The sequence below is a fragment of the Ambystoma mexicanum genome, chromosome 6q, assembly GCF_040938575.1.
Source record: "Ambystoma mexicanum isolate Mex_15411 chromosome 6q, UKY_AmexF1_1, whole genome shotgun sequence".
In the NCBI taxonomy this organism is placed as follows: domain Eukaryota; kingdom Metazoa; phylum Chordata; class Amphibia; order Caudata; family Ambystomatidae; genus Ambystoma; species Ambystoma mexicanum.
In genome coordinates this window covers 1,356,677,708-1,356,693,488 of record NC_090937.1, presented here as the reverse complement: position 1 = coordinate 1,356,693,488, position 15,781 = coordinate 1,356,677,708, and the positions used below count along the sequence as shown (strand labels likewise).

Genomic DNA, 15,781 nt, shown 5'->3' with positions numbered 1-15,781 from the left:
TCATTGGCTTTTCCCAAGCTGTGATTCATTCCTTGTGAAGATACGGAGGTGAGCCCACTATGTGATGCCCTCCCTAGAGGTTGCAGCATGAGGGACCTCACCGAGAGATACTCTCACCTCCCACTAGGGACACAGACTCCCGATTCGATAAGGAACTTCCTTTTCATCTCACTCAGAAATCCATTAAGAATATATCGGTTAACAGAACAATAGAATCCTCCTAAATTTGCTATTGTGAGGTTTTTGAGAAAGACTAGTTATGTTATGCTATTTTGCAGTTATATAGCACCTTATATACCATTGGTATGGTCTGAAGGCGCTGGTAGGTTGAACACCCTCGGGAACCGAAGTTCGGGTCAGTAGAGGGAGAAGAGAGAGTCAAAAGTCAAAAGGTGCGTGTGTGCACCAGGTATGTGTGCAGCTGGTGTGGAATTCAAGTGGTAGCTGCTTCTTAGCAGTAGGTGTGGTGGTTGAGAGATCAGGAGTATGTGTCTGCTCTGGCTGGCTTTATCCAGGACAAGTGTGGCTGCGTTAGGCCTGAGGAGAACGCCTGGCTGGGGGGTGTGAAACCAGCAATGTTTACTTAGAGTGTTGTGGAGTGAGCGGGAGATGTAGATATGAGAACAGTTATACCGAATGGTGTCATAGTATCTCTGTGTTCTAGTTGAGTGGTGGTGTAAGGGAGAGAGTAAGCGTAGGGTGTGTTATGGTAAGTATTATTTTCAAATGTTCCCTGCATTCCAAAGGATATTATGTATGTCACGCAGTTCCGAGCGGGCAGGTCCGTTCTATTCATTTTGTTTGTTTCAGGCGTTTGGGATTGTCCTACACATTCATGCTTGCTTGACCTATTCATGTACTCTGGTTCACCTTGCATGCTCAAGATTATCCTTCATTCTCCAGTGTGCCTCACGCATGCTCTCATGTGTTCCATAAGTGTGCACTCCTGTCCTTCTTGTGCATGCACTCCAGTCTACCCAGCGCATGAACTCCTGTCTGCCTACGCACTCATCCGCTCTGTATACTCAAACGCTCTCTATACACTCATCCGCCCCCACACTCATCCGCTCCCCACACTCATCCGCTCCCCACACTCATCCGCTCCCCACACTCATCCCCTCCCCACACTCATCCCCTCCCCACACTCATCCGCTCCCCACACTCATCCGCTCTCCACACTCATCCGCTCTCCACACTTGCTCTGTGCTTTCCACATTCAGTCGTTCTCCACGCTCCTCCGCTCTCCATGATCTTCCGCTCTTCTTACTTATCCGCTCTCCACACTCATCTGCTCTCCACACTCATCTGCTCGCCACACTCATCTGCTCTCCACGCTTATCCGCTTTCCACGCTTCCCACCCATCCGCTCTCCATACCCATCCGATTTCCATGCTCATCCGCTCTCCGTGCTCATCCGTTCTCGACGTTCGTCCGCCCTCCTCGCTCGTCCTTTCTACATGCTCGTTCACTCTTACACATTCGTCTGGTTAAGCGTCGTCCGCTCCGAACAATCGTCCGCTCCGCCCATTCGTCCGCTCCGCACATTCGTGCCGTCTACACACTCGTCCCGTCTACACACTCGTCCCGTCTACACACTCGTTCGGTCTAGACACTCGTACAGTCTTGATACTCGATCACCCGGTCCACCCACACATCGGCACAACATACTACTAGTTGGCTTGATAATATTACTTGTCTGTTCTGCGTGACTATCCGTTCCAGACACTCATCCGCACTGTGTATTTGTTCGCTCTACATATTCATCTGTTTCACAACATTTGTCCGCAGCACACATTCATCCGCTTCACACACTCGTCCACTCCACACACTCATCCGCTCCGCACACTCGTCCGCTCCACACTATTCGTCCGCACCAAATGCTCATCTGCTCCCCACACAACATCCGCTTCACACACTCATCCGACACCACCCATTCACCTTTTCGCACAATCATCCGCTCCATCAGCTCATCTGTGCCACTCCTACGTCCGCTCCACGTATTCGTCTGTTTCAGAACACTCATCTGCTCTCCACACTCATCTGCTCTCCACACTCATCTGCTCTCCACACTCATCTGCTCTCCCCACTCATCTGCTCTCCCCACTCATCTGCTCTCCCCACTCATCTGCTCTCCCCACTCATCTGCTCTCCCCACTCATCTGCTCTCCCCACTCATCTGCTCTCCCCACTCATCTGCTCTCCCCACTCATCTGCTCTCCCCACTCATCCGCTCTCCCCACTCATCCGCTCTCCCCACTCATCCGCTCCCCCCACTCATCCGCTCCCCCCACTCATCCGCTCCCCCCACTCATCCGCTCCCCCCACTCATCCGCTCCCCCCACTCATCTGCTCTCTACACTCATCCGCTCTCTACACTCATCCGCTCTCCACCCTCAACAGCATCCTACGCTTCTGCGCTCTTCACTCAGTCATTCTCCACACTCGCTCTGTGCTTTCCACATTCAGTCGCTCTCCACGCTACTCCGCTCTCCACGCTACTCCGCTCTCCATACTCATCCGCTCTCCACACTCATCCGCTCTCCACACTCATCCGCTCTCCACACTCATCCGCTCTCCACACTCATCCGCTCTCCACACTCATCCGCTTTCTACGCTCATCCACTCTCACACTCATCCGCTCTCCACACTCATCCGTTCTCCACGCTCCACACCCATCTGCTCTCCATACTCATCCGATTTCCACGCTCATCCGCTCTCCATGCTCATCCGTTCTCGACGTTCATCCGCCCTCTTCGCTCGTCCCCTCTACATGCTCATTCACTCTTATACATTCGTCTGGTCAAGCGTCCATCCAGATCTCCTAGTTTCCTGATGATTTATTCCTATTATCCACTTCACTGTTTTGATCTACATTATTCGTTTGGTACTGTTTGTCTTATGGTTTACATTCGATTTTATTTAGTTGTACATTTCTTGCTTCTGGTCAAATTGCTGGTTAGTTTTAGGGGAAGAGCCAGGTTTTCAGTAGTTTGCGGAAGGCTGTTAAGTCTTCAGTCAGGCGGATGTAGGGTGGGAGCGAGTTCCATAGGGTTGGGGCTAGCACTGAGAATGATGATCCGCCTAATCTGGCTGAGTTTGTCTTAGGGATTACTAGGAGGGCGGCTGAGCTTGATCTTGGTGTGCGAGTGGGGTGATAAGGTATTAGCTTGTCTTGAAGATATTGCGGTCCAGTTTTATGTAGTGCTCGATGGGAGAGAAATAAGATTTTGAAAGCTACCCTATGGGCTACTGGGAGCCAGTGCAGTGTCTTAAGGGCTGGGGATACGTGGTCTCTTGGACCGAGCGCGAGTAGCATTTTGGCTGCCGCGTTTTGTGCTCTTTGGAGTTTGTTTAGTTGGTAGGCATGAATTCCGAGGTATAGGGGGTTTCCGTAGTCCAGTCTTGATATGACAATTGATTGGACCGCGGAAACTCTGTTGGGAAATGAGAGGTATGGAAGGATGCGCCTAAGATTTTTGAGGTGGTAGTGGCAGGATTTTGAGACATTGTTGACTTGGCGCGAGAGTGTTAGGTCGGAGTCTAGGGTGCATCCAAGATTTTTCACTGTGTTGGAGGGTGTCGGTGAGTTGCCCATGGCGGGTGGCCAGGGTAGCGGGTGCGGAAGAAGATCGAGGTTGCCGCAAATCATGATTTCTGTTTTGGAGGGGTTTAACAGGAGGTGGCTTTGGGTCATCCAGAGTTCTATGTTAAGGAGGCAGGATGCCAGGTCGGGTCGGGAGTCGGGTTTCGAGTTCAGGATTTTTAGAATTAGTTGAGTCATCGGCGTAGTTGTAACACAGGATGTTGTCTGAACGAATTATTGGTGGGAGGGTGATCAGGTAGAGATTGAACAGGAGGGCGGATAGACATGCTCCCTGAGGGACTCCTGCGTCGACAGGTCGGGTTGTGAGGTAAAGCTGGAGAGTGTCGTTATTTGGTGCCTGTCTTTGAGGAATGAAGCTATGCATTTAAGGGCGGTTCCGTGGATTCCTATGGAGTGGAGTCGGTCTAGGAGGATTGAGTGATTGATCGTGTCAAAGGCGGCCGATAGGTCGAGGAGGATTAGTGCGGCGCATCCCGCGGAGTCTGCTGTCATTTTAAGGTCATCCCAGATCGAGGTTAGGGTGGTTTCAGTTCCGTGACGTGATCTGAAGCCTGATTGGGCTGGGTCTAGGAGGTTGTTGGTTTCGACAAAGGCGTTTAGTTGGGAGTAGGCGGTTTGGTCAATGAGTTTGGCACGGAACCTCGTGTTTGAGATTGGGCGGTAGTTTTTGGGCTCGAGAGGGTCGAGCGATGGTTTTTTAATTAGAGGTTTAACGTGCACCGTTTTGAATGCGTCGGGAAAGATACCGGAGCAGAGGGAGGAATTTATGATAGACCTTGCGTGTTCTCCTGCGCAGGTGGAAGCAAAAATTTCTTTAAGGGTTGTGGCTGGGCAGGGGTCCAGTGGCGAACCAGAAGGTTTGCGGGCAGATAGCAGTTTGAGAAACTGTTCTGGCGATATTGGACTAAAGGATTCAAACGTTGGTTGCGTAGAGGTTGCGGTTGCAGGGCTGGGTGGTATGGGCGGAGGATTGCCCGGTGGCTGTAGTTGAACCATCTTGATATTTAGGGTTTTTGTTCTTTCGATAGCCGTGTTGTGAAAGTGGAGGGAGAGTGAGTCGCACAGTGATTGTGTGGCGGTCGGGATGGTTGTATTGCAAGCAGGATTGGTGAATTCTGAGATGATTTTGTGGAGTTCTTTGCTTGGGTTTTTGCAGTTTAGGATTCGGGTGTTGTAGTGGACTTTTTTTTGCTTTCCTGGATTTCTGCCTTATATTGATATAGGTGACGGGCCAAGGTGGTCCTGCTTTCATGGGTTTTCTCTTTCTGCCATTTGCGTTCTAGGTATTTGTAAAGTCGTTTAGTGGTCTTCAACTCAGGAGTGAACCATCTGGGGAAAGGGCCGCAGCGGGTTGATGGTTTGCATGGGGGGGTGAGTCGCAGAAGAGATGCGTTGAGCCATGAGTCAAAGGCCTCAGGGGTTAGTTGGTTGTTGGAAGGCAGGTGGGTGGAGGAGATTGGAGGAGTGCCTCGGCTAGGTCCGGGGTGATCGTTAGTTTTTTCCAGCATTTGCGTAAAATCGGAGGTTCGGATGGAAGTACGGGAAGGGGGTCAGGTGAGTGGATGGCGAACGAGAGAATGAAATGATCGGACCAGATGATTGGGGTGGGGGGCTTTAAATGAATCAGGGTGTTGGAGCTAAGGATGGCATCGAGAGTGTGTCCTTTGTAGTGAGTCGGGCCGTTTATGTGGGGTTGGAGATTAATTGCATCTAAACCATCAACCAGGGAGTGTGTCATAGGGTTGGTGGGGATGTCGAGCCATATGTTGAAGTCACCAAGGAGGGTGAGGTTGGGATGGTTTAGTTGGAGGGTGGCGATTGAGTCACAAAGGTTGTTTGCGAATTGTATACCGTAGCCAGGGGGCCTGTAGATTATTAGGAAGCTGTGAGAGAGCGATGGGGAGAGGGAAAGTTTAACGAGGAGAGATTCGCAGGATGGGATGGAGGGTTGGTTGTCGATGATCGAGGCGCGGAAGAGAGATTTGAAGACGAATGCTACCCCACCTCCTCTGGACGGACGGTTCAGTGGGATGAGGGAGTAGTCAGGGGGAAAGGCTTCACTAGCGATTGGGCTGAAGTCATCAGAGAACCAGGTTTCAGTGATGAAAACTAGGTCTGGTTTGACAGAGGTGAGGAGGTCATAGATGCAATGTCTGTTTTTTGCTACGGAACGGGCGTTAAATAGGATACAGTTCACATCGGCAGGCAAGTTAGGTCTAGGTGCTGGACCGGGATGTGGCAGTGGCGGAGAGAGCGGAAGGCGGGGGTTAAGGTCGGTGATGCTAGAAGGGAATAGTGGGCGGGCAGAAAACTTGGCAGGTTTCTGGCGGGGCTGGGTGGCTGGGTGTGATAGGATGATCGGATTTGGGTTGGGGGATTTGAGGGAGGGGTGTGGGCGGGGGGGAGTTTCAGTTGCAGTTGATGAGAAATCGAGGGAGAGGGGTTTCAGGAAGGGGGAGGCCACGGGGGAAGGTGGAGAATGCGGGAGAGAGGGGGTGGGTCGAGACAGGGGAGGCGAGGAGTGCTGAGAGATTGTGGGGGACCAGGCGCGTTTCCTCTTTAGTTTCTTTGCTGCGACTGATGTGTGGGAGAGGGTAGGGGGTTCAGAGGGGGAGAGGAAGGCAGCTTCGGTTCGTGCTAGGGCTCGGCGCACAGTTTTTAGGGAGGGGAAAGAGTGCGGTCGGGGGGAAGGTGGCAGGGGTATGAGGGCAGGGCGGTGGGTGGGTGATTGCCGGGTGGGGTGTGCCAGGTCTGATGGAGAGGGGAGCGGGTGTGGGCAAAGCTGGCGGGTCAGGGGTGGAGTTCAGGGGATGAGTGGTTTTAGGGTGAGTGGTTCGCCATCGTGCTCCTCTGGCTTGGTGTTTGGAGAGGGGAGTGGCAGCGGGTGTGGAGGAGGGTGGGGTGGTTTGGGAGGGAGGGGGCGGGAGGGAAGGTAGATCGGAGAGTGTGGGTGGTCCCCGGCGGTCGTTTCTGACAGACTCTGGTGGAGTGGGTGCGCTCATGATTGGTGCTGGCGTTCGGTTGATTTAGGAGGGTTTTCTGATTGTAGTTCTAGGATCGGGGGTGTCACGCCTATAGGCGCACTTCTGGGTTTGATGATATTAGACTATTTGGTGCTCTCTAGATACAATAGTTGGCAGATGATTATTAGTTTATTAGGTACGTTTCTGAGTTCTCCTGTACACAGGAAAAGATGTTCGGTCAGTCACTAGATTCAATTTACTTGGAGGGGGTATTAAATTATTTATCACTGTTCTAGATTCTACATTGCACATCTAAACTGTTAGTTATTTTAATAGGGTTTAGCAGGGCAAGCAAGTGGGGTACTGCTTTCAATTCACCGTTATACTGGGAGGGTGTTAGGTATGAATCTAAATCAAGTTTGTATTAGATTATTAGTCACCGTTTAGGGTTTATATTACACATCTATACTGTTTAGTTATATTAATTTGATTAGTTAGGGTATGCTAGTAGGTGCAGTTCATTCAAATCGACTTCGTACAGCGAGGGTATTAGGGACTTTGTACCAATAGGTTATTAGTGAGATTGATCGGTTTGGTCCAGTATGATATTACATTATTGCAATTTTCGTAGAGAGGCTATTGTGGAGACTTCAGAGGGTATTCTTCCACAGGAAGGCTATTAGGAACGCTTTCTAAGTTCACCAAGAGACTAATGGGCACACTTTAGTGGAACTTTCAGACGGGCTATTTGGGCGAGTCACTAAATTCATCTTTCCAGACAGGCTATTGGTAACATTTTTAAATTGGTCGACTTGCAATTGGGTACGCTTCTAGATGGAGTCAGGTACACTTTGAAATTCAACTTTCCTAGTAGCTGTTTGGTACTGAGATGAGGAGAATTCAAGAAGTTATTAGGAACAAGTACCGTATAAGTAATGGCACAAGGAACAACACAGGATTCATAGCGAGTAAACACAAAGAATGGACTCCCACAGGAAGCTGGGGAAGCCCCAGAATAACATCCTAAAAATGGAAGGAGCAAGAGAGCCAGAGAGAGAGACCCAGGAGTTTCGAAGCAGCTGGCAGAAGGAAGCTGGTAGCTTGGGAAGAATGCTGCTTTGCAAGCCGCCAAGCAGCTGGAGGTGCCCGAGTTGCACAGAACAAGAGACGGGCTGCAGCGAGTCTGTCAGCCTGGTGAAAGTCCAAGGAGGGATACTCGAGAAGGGCTAGAGATGAGCCTGACCATTGATATGCCTGAGCTGAAGCATGCAGGGACGGACCCATGACAGTCTGTCAACTGAAAGAGAGAGAACTGAGAGAGTGAGGTGATGGCCAGGAAGGGAAGAGAGGGAAACCCCTTTCTTTGCCGATACCACATACAGACACCAAAGTGGTGTGTCGGAGGAAAGAACAAATACGAGCAGAAGAGCCGTCCTGACCAACACGGAGGAGAAGAGAAGAGAAGGAGAATACTGACGCAGTGACACAGCCCCATTAAGATAAAGGTAATGCAGAAGAGTGGAAGGCCCAGGGTAGGGGGTGTACATAGTGAATGTGATAGTCTTGTTAGTAAAATTCAGAAAAACAAATTTAACAATTGGAATAATCATACTTGTCTCAGTGAGAGACCATATACTAAAAGAGAAGAGAGAATCATTCCTGTGCTTTGCTTACTCATCCCAGTGAGGAATCAAGTATTAAGAATAGCAATACTTATTCAGAGACTTGGAATACTTGTCCCTTTGAATAGCCAAATAGCAAGAAGATTGAAGATCTTTCAGGGACTCAGTCTACTCATCCCAGGGAATGGCCAAATAGCAAGAAGAGTGAAGATCATTCTGGATTCAGCCTACACGTCCCAGTGAATGGCCCAATACTAAGAAGAGTGAGAATCATTCAGTGACTCTTCAAATGCGTCCGACTGGAACAGAAAACAATAAGAAAAGAAAATGTCTTCTCTGGGACCACCATGCCTGTCCCAGTGAAAGAATAAACCATGAGATGAGTGGAACTAATAGCTGGGTACATCACACAGATCCCAGTGAAGAGATCAGTGATCGGAAGAATTTAACAAGTGAGAAGAAAAAAGATGGTCAACTTGTAGAACTATTACTGGCGAAAGTGAGACTGGTAACTAGCATTGAGAGGAACATAGTGGAGGAACATTTAGGTGTCAGAATGCCTAGAGAGAGGAATTGGAGAAACCTAGGGAAATTAAACAACTGGGCATGTAGAAGTCCCATAAGAGAAGTAAATGACTTGGTACAAGCGATAACAAATCGCTTTCTCAAGATACTCACCAGGTCTTGCTGGAAAGCAACCTCAGGAGATGTCAGTCATTCTCCTGGTCTTTAGGTGTTTGTTATAAGTGGTAGGGTCAGCACAGACTAGTTTTGGACGGAGGACAGACTTTTCTTTGGCCTTTAAAATTGATGACAAGCGCTCTAGTTTAGTTGTGTTAGGTAGGGAAACCCTTAGAATAGGGAGAGCCACACATTTTTCTTATTATTTACAATCGACACTTCCTGAAATGACAAATTCTAATATGTCTCCTTCTTCTGACATACCACACTGGCCACCCCTTCTGACACTGTCAAGCAGCCCTATAGCCAGTGCAAGCCCATTATGTGTGTCCTATGTACTGGTGATGTCGTGCCCTGATGCATGCGTAGAGGTTTTTACATTGTAGTGTTTTACATTTCACAATGTTTAATAATTGAAGGAAAACATATATATCTTCTTATTGATTGGTGTATGTACTGGTTTTATTTGTAGGAAACTGAAGAACTTTACAGAAAAGTAGAACTTGAGGCCTCACAAACCGCATCAATTCAGCATCATGATTTTCAGCAGAAAAAGCAAGGTCTGGGGGCAGACAGTCTTGAGGTTTACAATGAGGTTGAGGAAGATATGGACAGGCATACGACTGCCCTTCTGAGACGAGCGCTTCTTAAACGTCAGCGGATAATGGAGCACCAGAGAGTGAGGTGAGCTTCTTATGCATTGTTTTCTTATTTTAGTTTGTGACGCTATTTATTTTTTTTAAAAGCACAACGTAGAACATGGAAATGTGCCTACATTTAATGTGTGCCTGTATGTTTGTCATTACAACAAAGCAATTGAGGTGAAATCAATTCTTTTTTTCTAACATGCTAGCTCCACAGTGAGGCTGATCTAATGAACAGTATTTATCAAGAAGGTACTAGCTGCAGAACCTGCAGGAGTATGGGGTTGAGTAGACCACCCGCTGTAAAGGTGTGGAAGGAGGAGACTGACGCACAGGTGGCATGTTTTTGGGCAAAGAATTGTATTCTTAAAGAAATACATGGAAAACCCTATCTTTCCCCAAGTCTAAGAGGGGTTTCCCTGCTTCAGCTAATCTCTAAGGAAAATGTCAGAATGTCCAAAAATAAAGTGTCCACCATTCAGTGTCAAAATCCTACTTCTATCCCTTTAACTTGAAAACAAACTAATGTAGTGTACTGTGCTGTTCGTCCAGAAGAATGACCCTATTCTGGACAGGCACAGTTCCACATAAAAAGGGGGAATATCTCCTTTCCCCTGGCTTTGTTCAAGCTTCTCTTGGCAGTTCAAAAAAATGGGGATAATGTTGCACTTCCCTGGCCTTGTTCAGGCTTCACTTGGAAATTCAACAAAGTAAGTTGAATGTCTCCACTCCCCTGGCCTTTTTTCAGGCTTGCTGGAACTCTCCACTGGCTCTGTTGGGCAGACCTGGTGTACTCCCCTGCCAGGCACTGCCTTCGGTCTCGGACCCCTTCAGTAGGGTTTCTCGTGATTGGGTCCCCGACACCTTTTCACTGGTTTCTTGCATTCGGTCCCCGACACCTTTTCACTGGTTTCTTGCATTCGGTCCCCAACACCTTTTTACTGGTTCCTTGCACTCTGGTACCAGACCCCTTCACATTGGCTTTTCGTTCTCGGGTCCCTGCCCTCTTTATATTGGCTTTTCATTCTCGGGTCCCAGACCCCTTTATATTGGCTTTTGCTTCTCAGGTCTCAGACCCCGTTATTTGGGTTTTTCTTGCCCCTTCGAGGTTCCCGGGGCACCCCCGTACCTTCCGTATGAGCTCCCGTTTGCACACCTCAACCTTCTCTCCATCTTCCAACGGTTCTTCTGAGTTGGTTCCTGTTTATGCGCCGCCATACACGTTCCCCAGCACTTCCTGGGAGCCGGGCTGCATGTACCTTATGGACCGTTTACCGTGGCACTCTTCCATGCCGTGAGCCTAAGCCTCTTCTGGCTTTGGTTCCTCAATCTCCTCTGGAGCAAGTAGGGACACTGTAAATTCTCCAGCCACATCCCAGTCAGCAGCTGCAGGATTAGCTTCGCTATCTCCAGTATTCAAGCTTGGCTCGCGGTACCTCCAGGGAGGGACTGACTCATGGTTAGTCCGTCTTCCATTTTTAAATCCCTTCTCCTAAAATAACTAGATGTTCATTAAGGTTGTTTTGGGGGTTCTTCCAGGTTCCAAGCCTCTTCCTCTTACCAGTATGTCGAAATGACAGTTCAGTGGAGTCAGCTCTACTCTTCCTCGTCCCAGTTCTATATGTACTATTGGTCTGGCATAAGTACTTTGTGGAATCTGATCGTGTCATCATTCCTTTTCTGGCAGTGACCTCTTCCCCATGTGGCCAGTGGATGGCAGCCGCTAACTGATTCTGACCCAGGGGGCGGCTATATGAGGGAGGATCACATGGGGAGAGGCAGCCTCGGGAGGCTATCATGACACCATACCCCCCGCCATTCCCTATGCCTTAATGGCATATCGTCATAACTCACCCGACCCACCTAGGAAAACTACTGGAAACACTTTCGCAGGATCTGTATACAAGTGTTTAAAAACGGAATTGTCCTTCAATACACCTGAATTTCTTTTTCAAACTGTGCATACAAGTCCTCAAGAACTGACTTGTCTCTTAAAAACACTGCCGCGCATCCCGAGTGCCAGACGAGTGCTGTTGGCTGCATTAGCGTTTTTTCTGCTGGATTGGACTTTCCTTGCATTGGATGCGCCATTGATTACATAAACCTGTATACCTTTTGGAGTGTCTTTAAAGCCACTCCCCCTAAAGCTAGAAGCAATCCTTAAGTTAAGGGCTGCGCATATTCGTGCGCGCTTATCCCTAGTGCCAGACAAGTGCTGTTGGCTGCAGTGAGATTTTTCTGCCGTATTGGAATTTCCTTGCATTGGATTTGTCATGGATTACAAATACCGGGAGGTATATCCACTTGACTATATTGGACTTCTCTGGGCATAATATTTTGGTGAATTGATTTGGTGCCCAGTTACCTCTTTAGAACTGTTGTTAAAACTGTGTATATTTACTTTACAGACAAGACAGAGACCCACAAGCTACCCCACATTTACACACAAATGGGGGTCAGACTGGGTGTGTTCAATACAAAACTACTGTTAATTAATCAGCAGATACATGAGGTCAGAATCACTTAAAACACATTGGGCCTCATTATAACTTTGCCAGTCCGGTAGTAATGGTGCTGGCAATCTACGAGTTGTGCTCGCGGGTGCCTTCCCGCCCTCCAGGTCTGACCTGGCGGGTGTACCGGCATCCGCGAGCACAGCAGGTCTGATCCACCAGCACCATTCACGAATGCATCTGACGAATGCATCCGACCTCCTCATTCCCAATGGGAATGGGGAGCATTTCATTCCTGTGCCCGCGAATCGGCAATTACCGGGTCCGGCAGGGCCGTAATGACCCGGTAAATGCCCGTTCGCGGGCGCGGGAAAAAAAAATGAAACCGGTGGCAGCCAGGCTACCGCCAGTATCGTAATGAGGCCCATTGTATTCAAAACGGGCATATTTAAAATCCGTGCAAGGCTGAATATATGTAATAATACAAAGGATAATTGTTAAACAAAAATGAGACCAAATAGCAGAAATGTATTCTGATGCTACATACATACATTAATGATGTATGGCTACGTTTATGGTGCTGTTAGTAACACATGTGAGAAAGCAGTTTGTAATATAAATGAAAACAGCAATCTACTGATTGTGCCGAAAGCACTACATCAGACAGATGACTGCTGTTGGCGGGTGTTGAGAGGGGGTGGGGGTGTGGGGGCTGGGATCACTGGCGTATATCAGTATAAGCGAATTATTGATAGAGGCTGGTCATTGGGCGTTGGAGTGTAAAACGTACCATTAACTTTGACATGCCAGGAATTAGTCTAGAATGGGGAAAAAAAAGAAAAGGCACATGTTGCCTGAAGGGATATTTTAGCAGCACTTTTGATGTTCTCTAGACAATGGGACACCATGTCTCGGCCCTTGGTCTTCGTACACCAGGTGTGTCATGATCGGAAGGAAGCGGTTTGCTATTACCTGCAAAGATGTTGGTGTCGATGTTCATGAGTGAGAGAGGCCTGTACGAGCCACATTCGTCACCAGGCTTATCGGGCTTGAGCAACACCGTTATGACAGCTTCAACTGGGGAGGGAGGGAGGATGGACTCTCTGATTGATTCAGCCCAGACCTCCAATAATTTGGGAGCAAGAATCGCCTCATGTTTCTGGTAAAACTCAGGGGTGAGTCCGTCTGGTCCCGGCGCCCTACCCTTTGGGATGTCCGAGATGGCCTTAACAATCTCCTCCAGCAAGATCGGAGAATCTAGTTGGTCACTGGTTGAATGGGAGATGCATGTTGTGGAGATCTGATCGAGGAGGTCACTCATGTGTTGCTCACTGTGTTCCAGAGGTTATGCATAGAGGTTAGCGCAGCCCAGTGGTGAGGGCATTAATGAGGGCCTGGAGACGCTGCGAGAAGTGAAGATGGACACTCACCCAGGCCTGCCACCACACTCACATGTCCCCCCCAAGCTTCGGAGGTGATCGCGCCCGGGGCCCACCCCTGCACAGGAAATATGGTTCACTTCCGGGTTGAGCCCAGGGTTCCGTCGGCGGGGTGCCAGTAGCAGGCCATGGCCCAGCGGGGCTCCGCTGCGGTTGTAGAGTGGCTCCCTTCAATATTCACTGCAATATCCACTACGCCTGGAGGCCGATATGTTACACTAAAGTACCCCGGGTCCAGACCTGGGGCCTCCAGTGCCACACGGGCCGCCCGCCGAGCCCGACATGGCTCCACCGCAGGCACCGAGCTCAGTGGTGCAGGGGGCACTGGAAGGAGCAGAGCGCGTAGATCTGGATGCCACTCTGGGGTGGCTGCCGGGATGAAGCACCGCTCGTCTGCGCTGTCCCCCGACGCAGGTCGTACAGCGGCCCTGGCCTCAACCACACAGTCCTGCCAGCCGAGAGGGAGCAGCCGGCGATATCAACCACGATGATGATAGCAGAGGTTAGTCACGGATGCCGGCGACACCAATGAGTGAAGAGACGCTGTGGGTGCCGGCCCCAGTCAAGCCACGGCTCTGAGGTGGCCGCCCAGTAGGTCCACACAACACATGCCGTCCCGGCCATCAGCACAGCCGCTCACATGGCCAAAGTTCTTCCAGCTGTAGTCTGGTCATGGCGCACCAATTCTCCCCAGGATTCAAGGTAGACATGCCTCAGTCCTTCTGCTACAAGCAGTGGTAAATATAGCTGGAAGATGACAAAGATTCTGCTATTGCAGTCGGATTAGCGTTGATGATACACTGAGCTCTCAAGCTAGGCAGCCATTTCCCAGGCTGTTCAACAGCGCCCACCTATGTATCTGCTTTTTGAACATTTGTATACTAATCAAGGAGAAAGACTTTGTCCCTTTTCACCTTAGAATTGATTTTTAGAATTTGAGGGCCTGAATAGTATTGGACAGTTTTTTTCTTTGGCCATTCTGACATTGACAGACCCTTACTTTTGGTTATAGATGGGGAAACACCTCTTTAAGCAGGGACAGAGAAGTACTTTCCAACCCCCTTTTATTTTAAGAAGTCTTTGATCAAAACCGTGAATCTCTGCGTCAGTCTCATTCCTGGCTCCTCACAGTACATAGGGAAGTTGGTAGGAGTAGAGGGAGATAAGTAAGAGGTGGGAAGATGTACGTGAATGGAGAACATGTTGTGTCCATGCCCATGATGCCCTCCCTGTAACCCAGAGGGAGAACCCCCCCCATGAGACTCTCCCGCTGAGTAGCACACCCAAGGGGGACTGTTGTGTAGACACCTGACCTCCATGGCCTCATGGAAAGGGGCTCCTCTTCGGGGAGAAGGGACAACATCATAGGATTCATCACATCACCTACACTGCCCTCACACTTAGTCAACCCAACAGTGATGCCCATCATGAAGGTAAAACAGGCACAGTCAAGAGATATACCTCCTTCACCTTTGCTGTGGTCATTTGAGCTGGAGGAAGGCTATACTCTTAGAGGGGTGTTAATGTGATTCAGTAGTGGCCCAAACATAAAATCTCAAAATAAATGGAACATGCAATCAAAGTTCTATACAAATATATAGACTTTTTAATCTGCAAGAAAACTAAATAGATTAACTGTACAAAAACCCACCACTATGGAAAGGACACAGAATATACAGAAAAGAGAGAATGCAGAACTCTGGGTTAGAATCAGGGGGCGGGGGGTGAAAAGTAAATTTCAATTACCACAATATTCTTTGTAAAAGCATATGTGTTGGGAAAGGGTACACAAGTGACCTAACCAATCTATAGGGCCCAAAACGGAATGAGGGTGCATTTATGGGCAAATAGTACCATCTTTGCAGTTCAATAGTTGCAAACATGGCTGTTTGGTGCTGTTAGTGTAGTTTGAGGCTGTTCCGGGGCAGCAAAGGTCTGAAGGGGCCTTGTTGCAGTTCAAAATAGATGCTGGGATACAAGCGAATTATGAGGGCTCCCGGAATTGGTTCAACAGTCAGTTCAAAGAGGCTGGTGTGCAGGATCGGTTTGATGCAGTGCTCAAAGCGATGTAGATCATGAGGGCCTACAAGGTTAGTTTGATAGTCGAGTAGGTGGCGAAGACACTGGAAATGCAGGTTCGGTTTGAGTGGTTTGATGCAGCGCCTGATGGTCGTGGCTCGAGGTTCCAGCAGGGTTGGTTTGACTGCTGATGATGATTAACAGCGAAGATGCCGTAGAGGCAAGCAGTGGTGTGGCAGATGCAACAAAAGCTTGTAGTTCGAGCTGAGACAACAATAAGCTCAGTTAGTCCAGTGCAGCATTTAATAGGTTTGAATGTGGAGTAAGTTTGAAGAGTGAGGGTCCTGCTGGTTCAT

General features: G+C 49.0%; 1 protein-coding gene across 2 annotated transcripts in view; it reads left to right on the top strand.

Moving 5' to 3' along the window:
* EVC2 (EvC ciliary complex subunit 2) overlaps positions 1–15,781 on the top strand; it is a 1,020,434-nt gene that overhangs the window by 643,437 nt on the left and 361,216 nt on the right. For both annotated transcript variants that reach the window (XM_069631972.1, XM_069631971.1), the window contains exon 18: positions 9,343–9,554. In XM_069631972.1, coding sequence (XP_069488073.1) covers positions 9,343–9,554 — 212 coding nt within the window. The remainder of the gene's footprint in view (positions 1–9,342; positions 9,555–15,781) is intronic.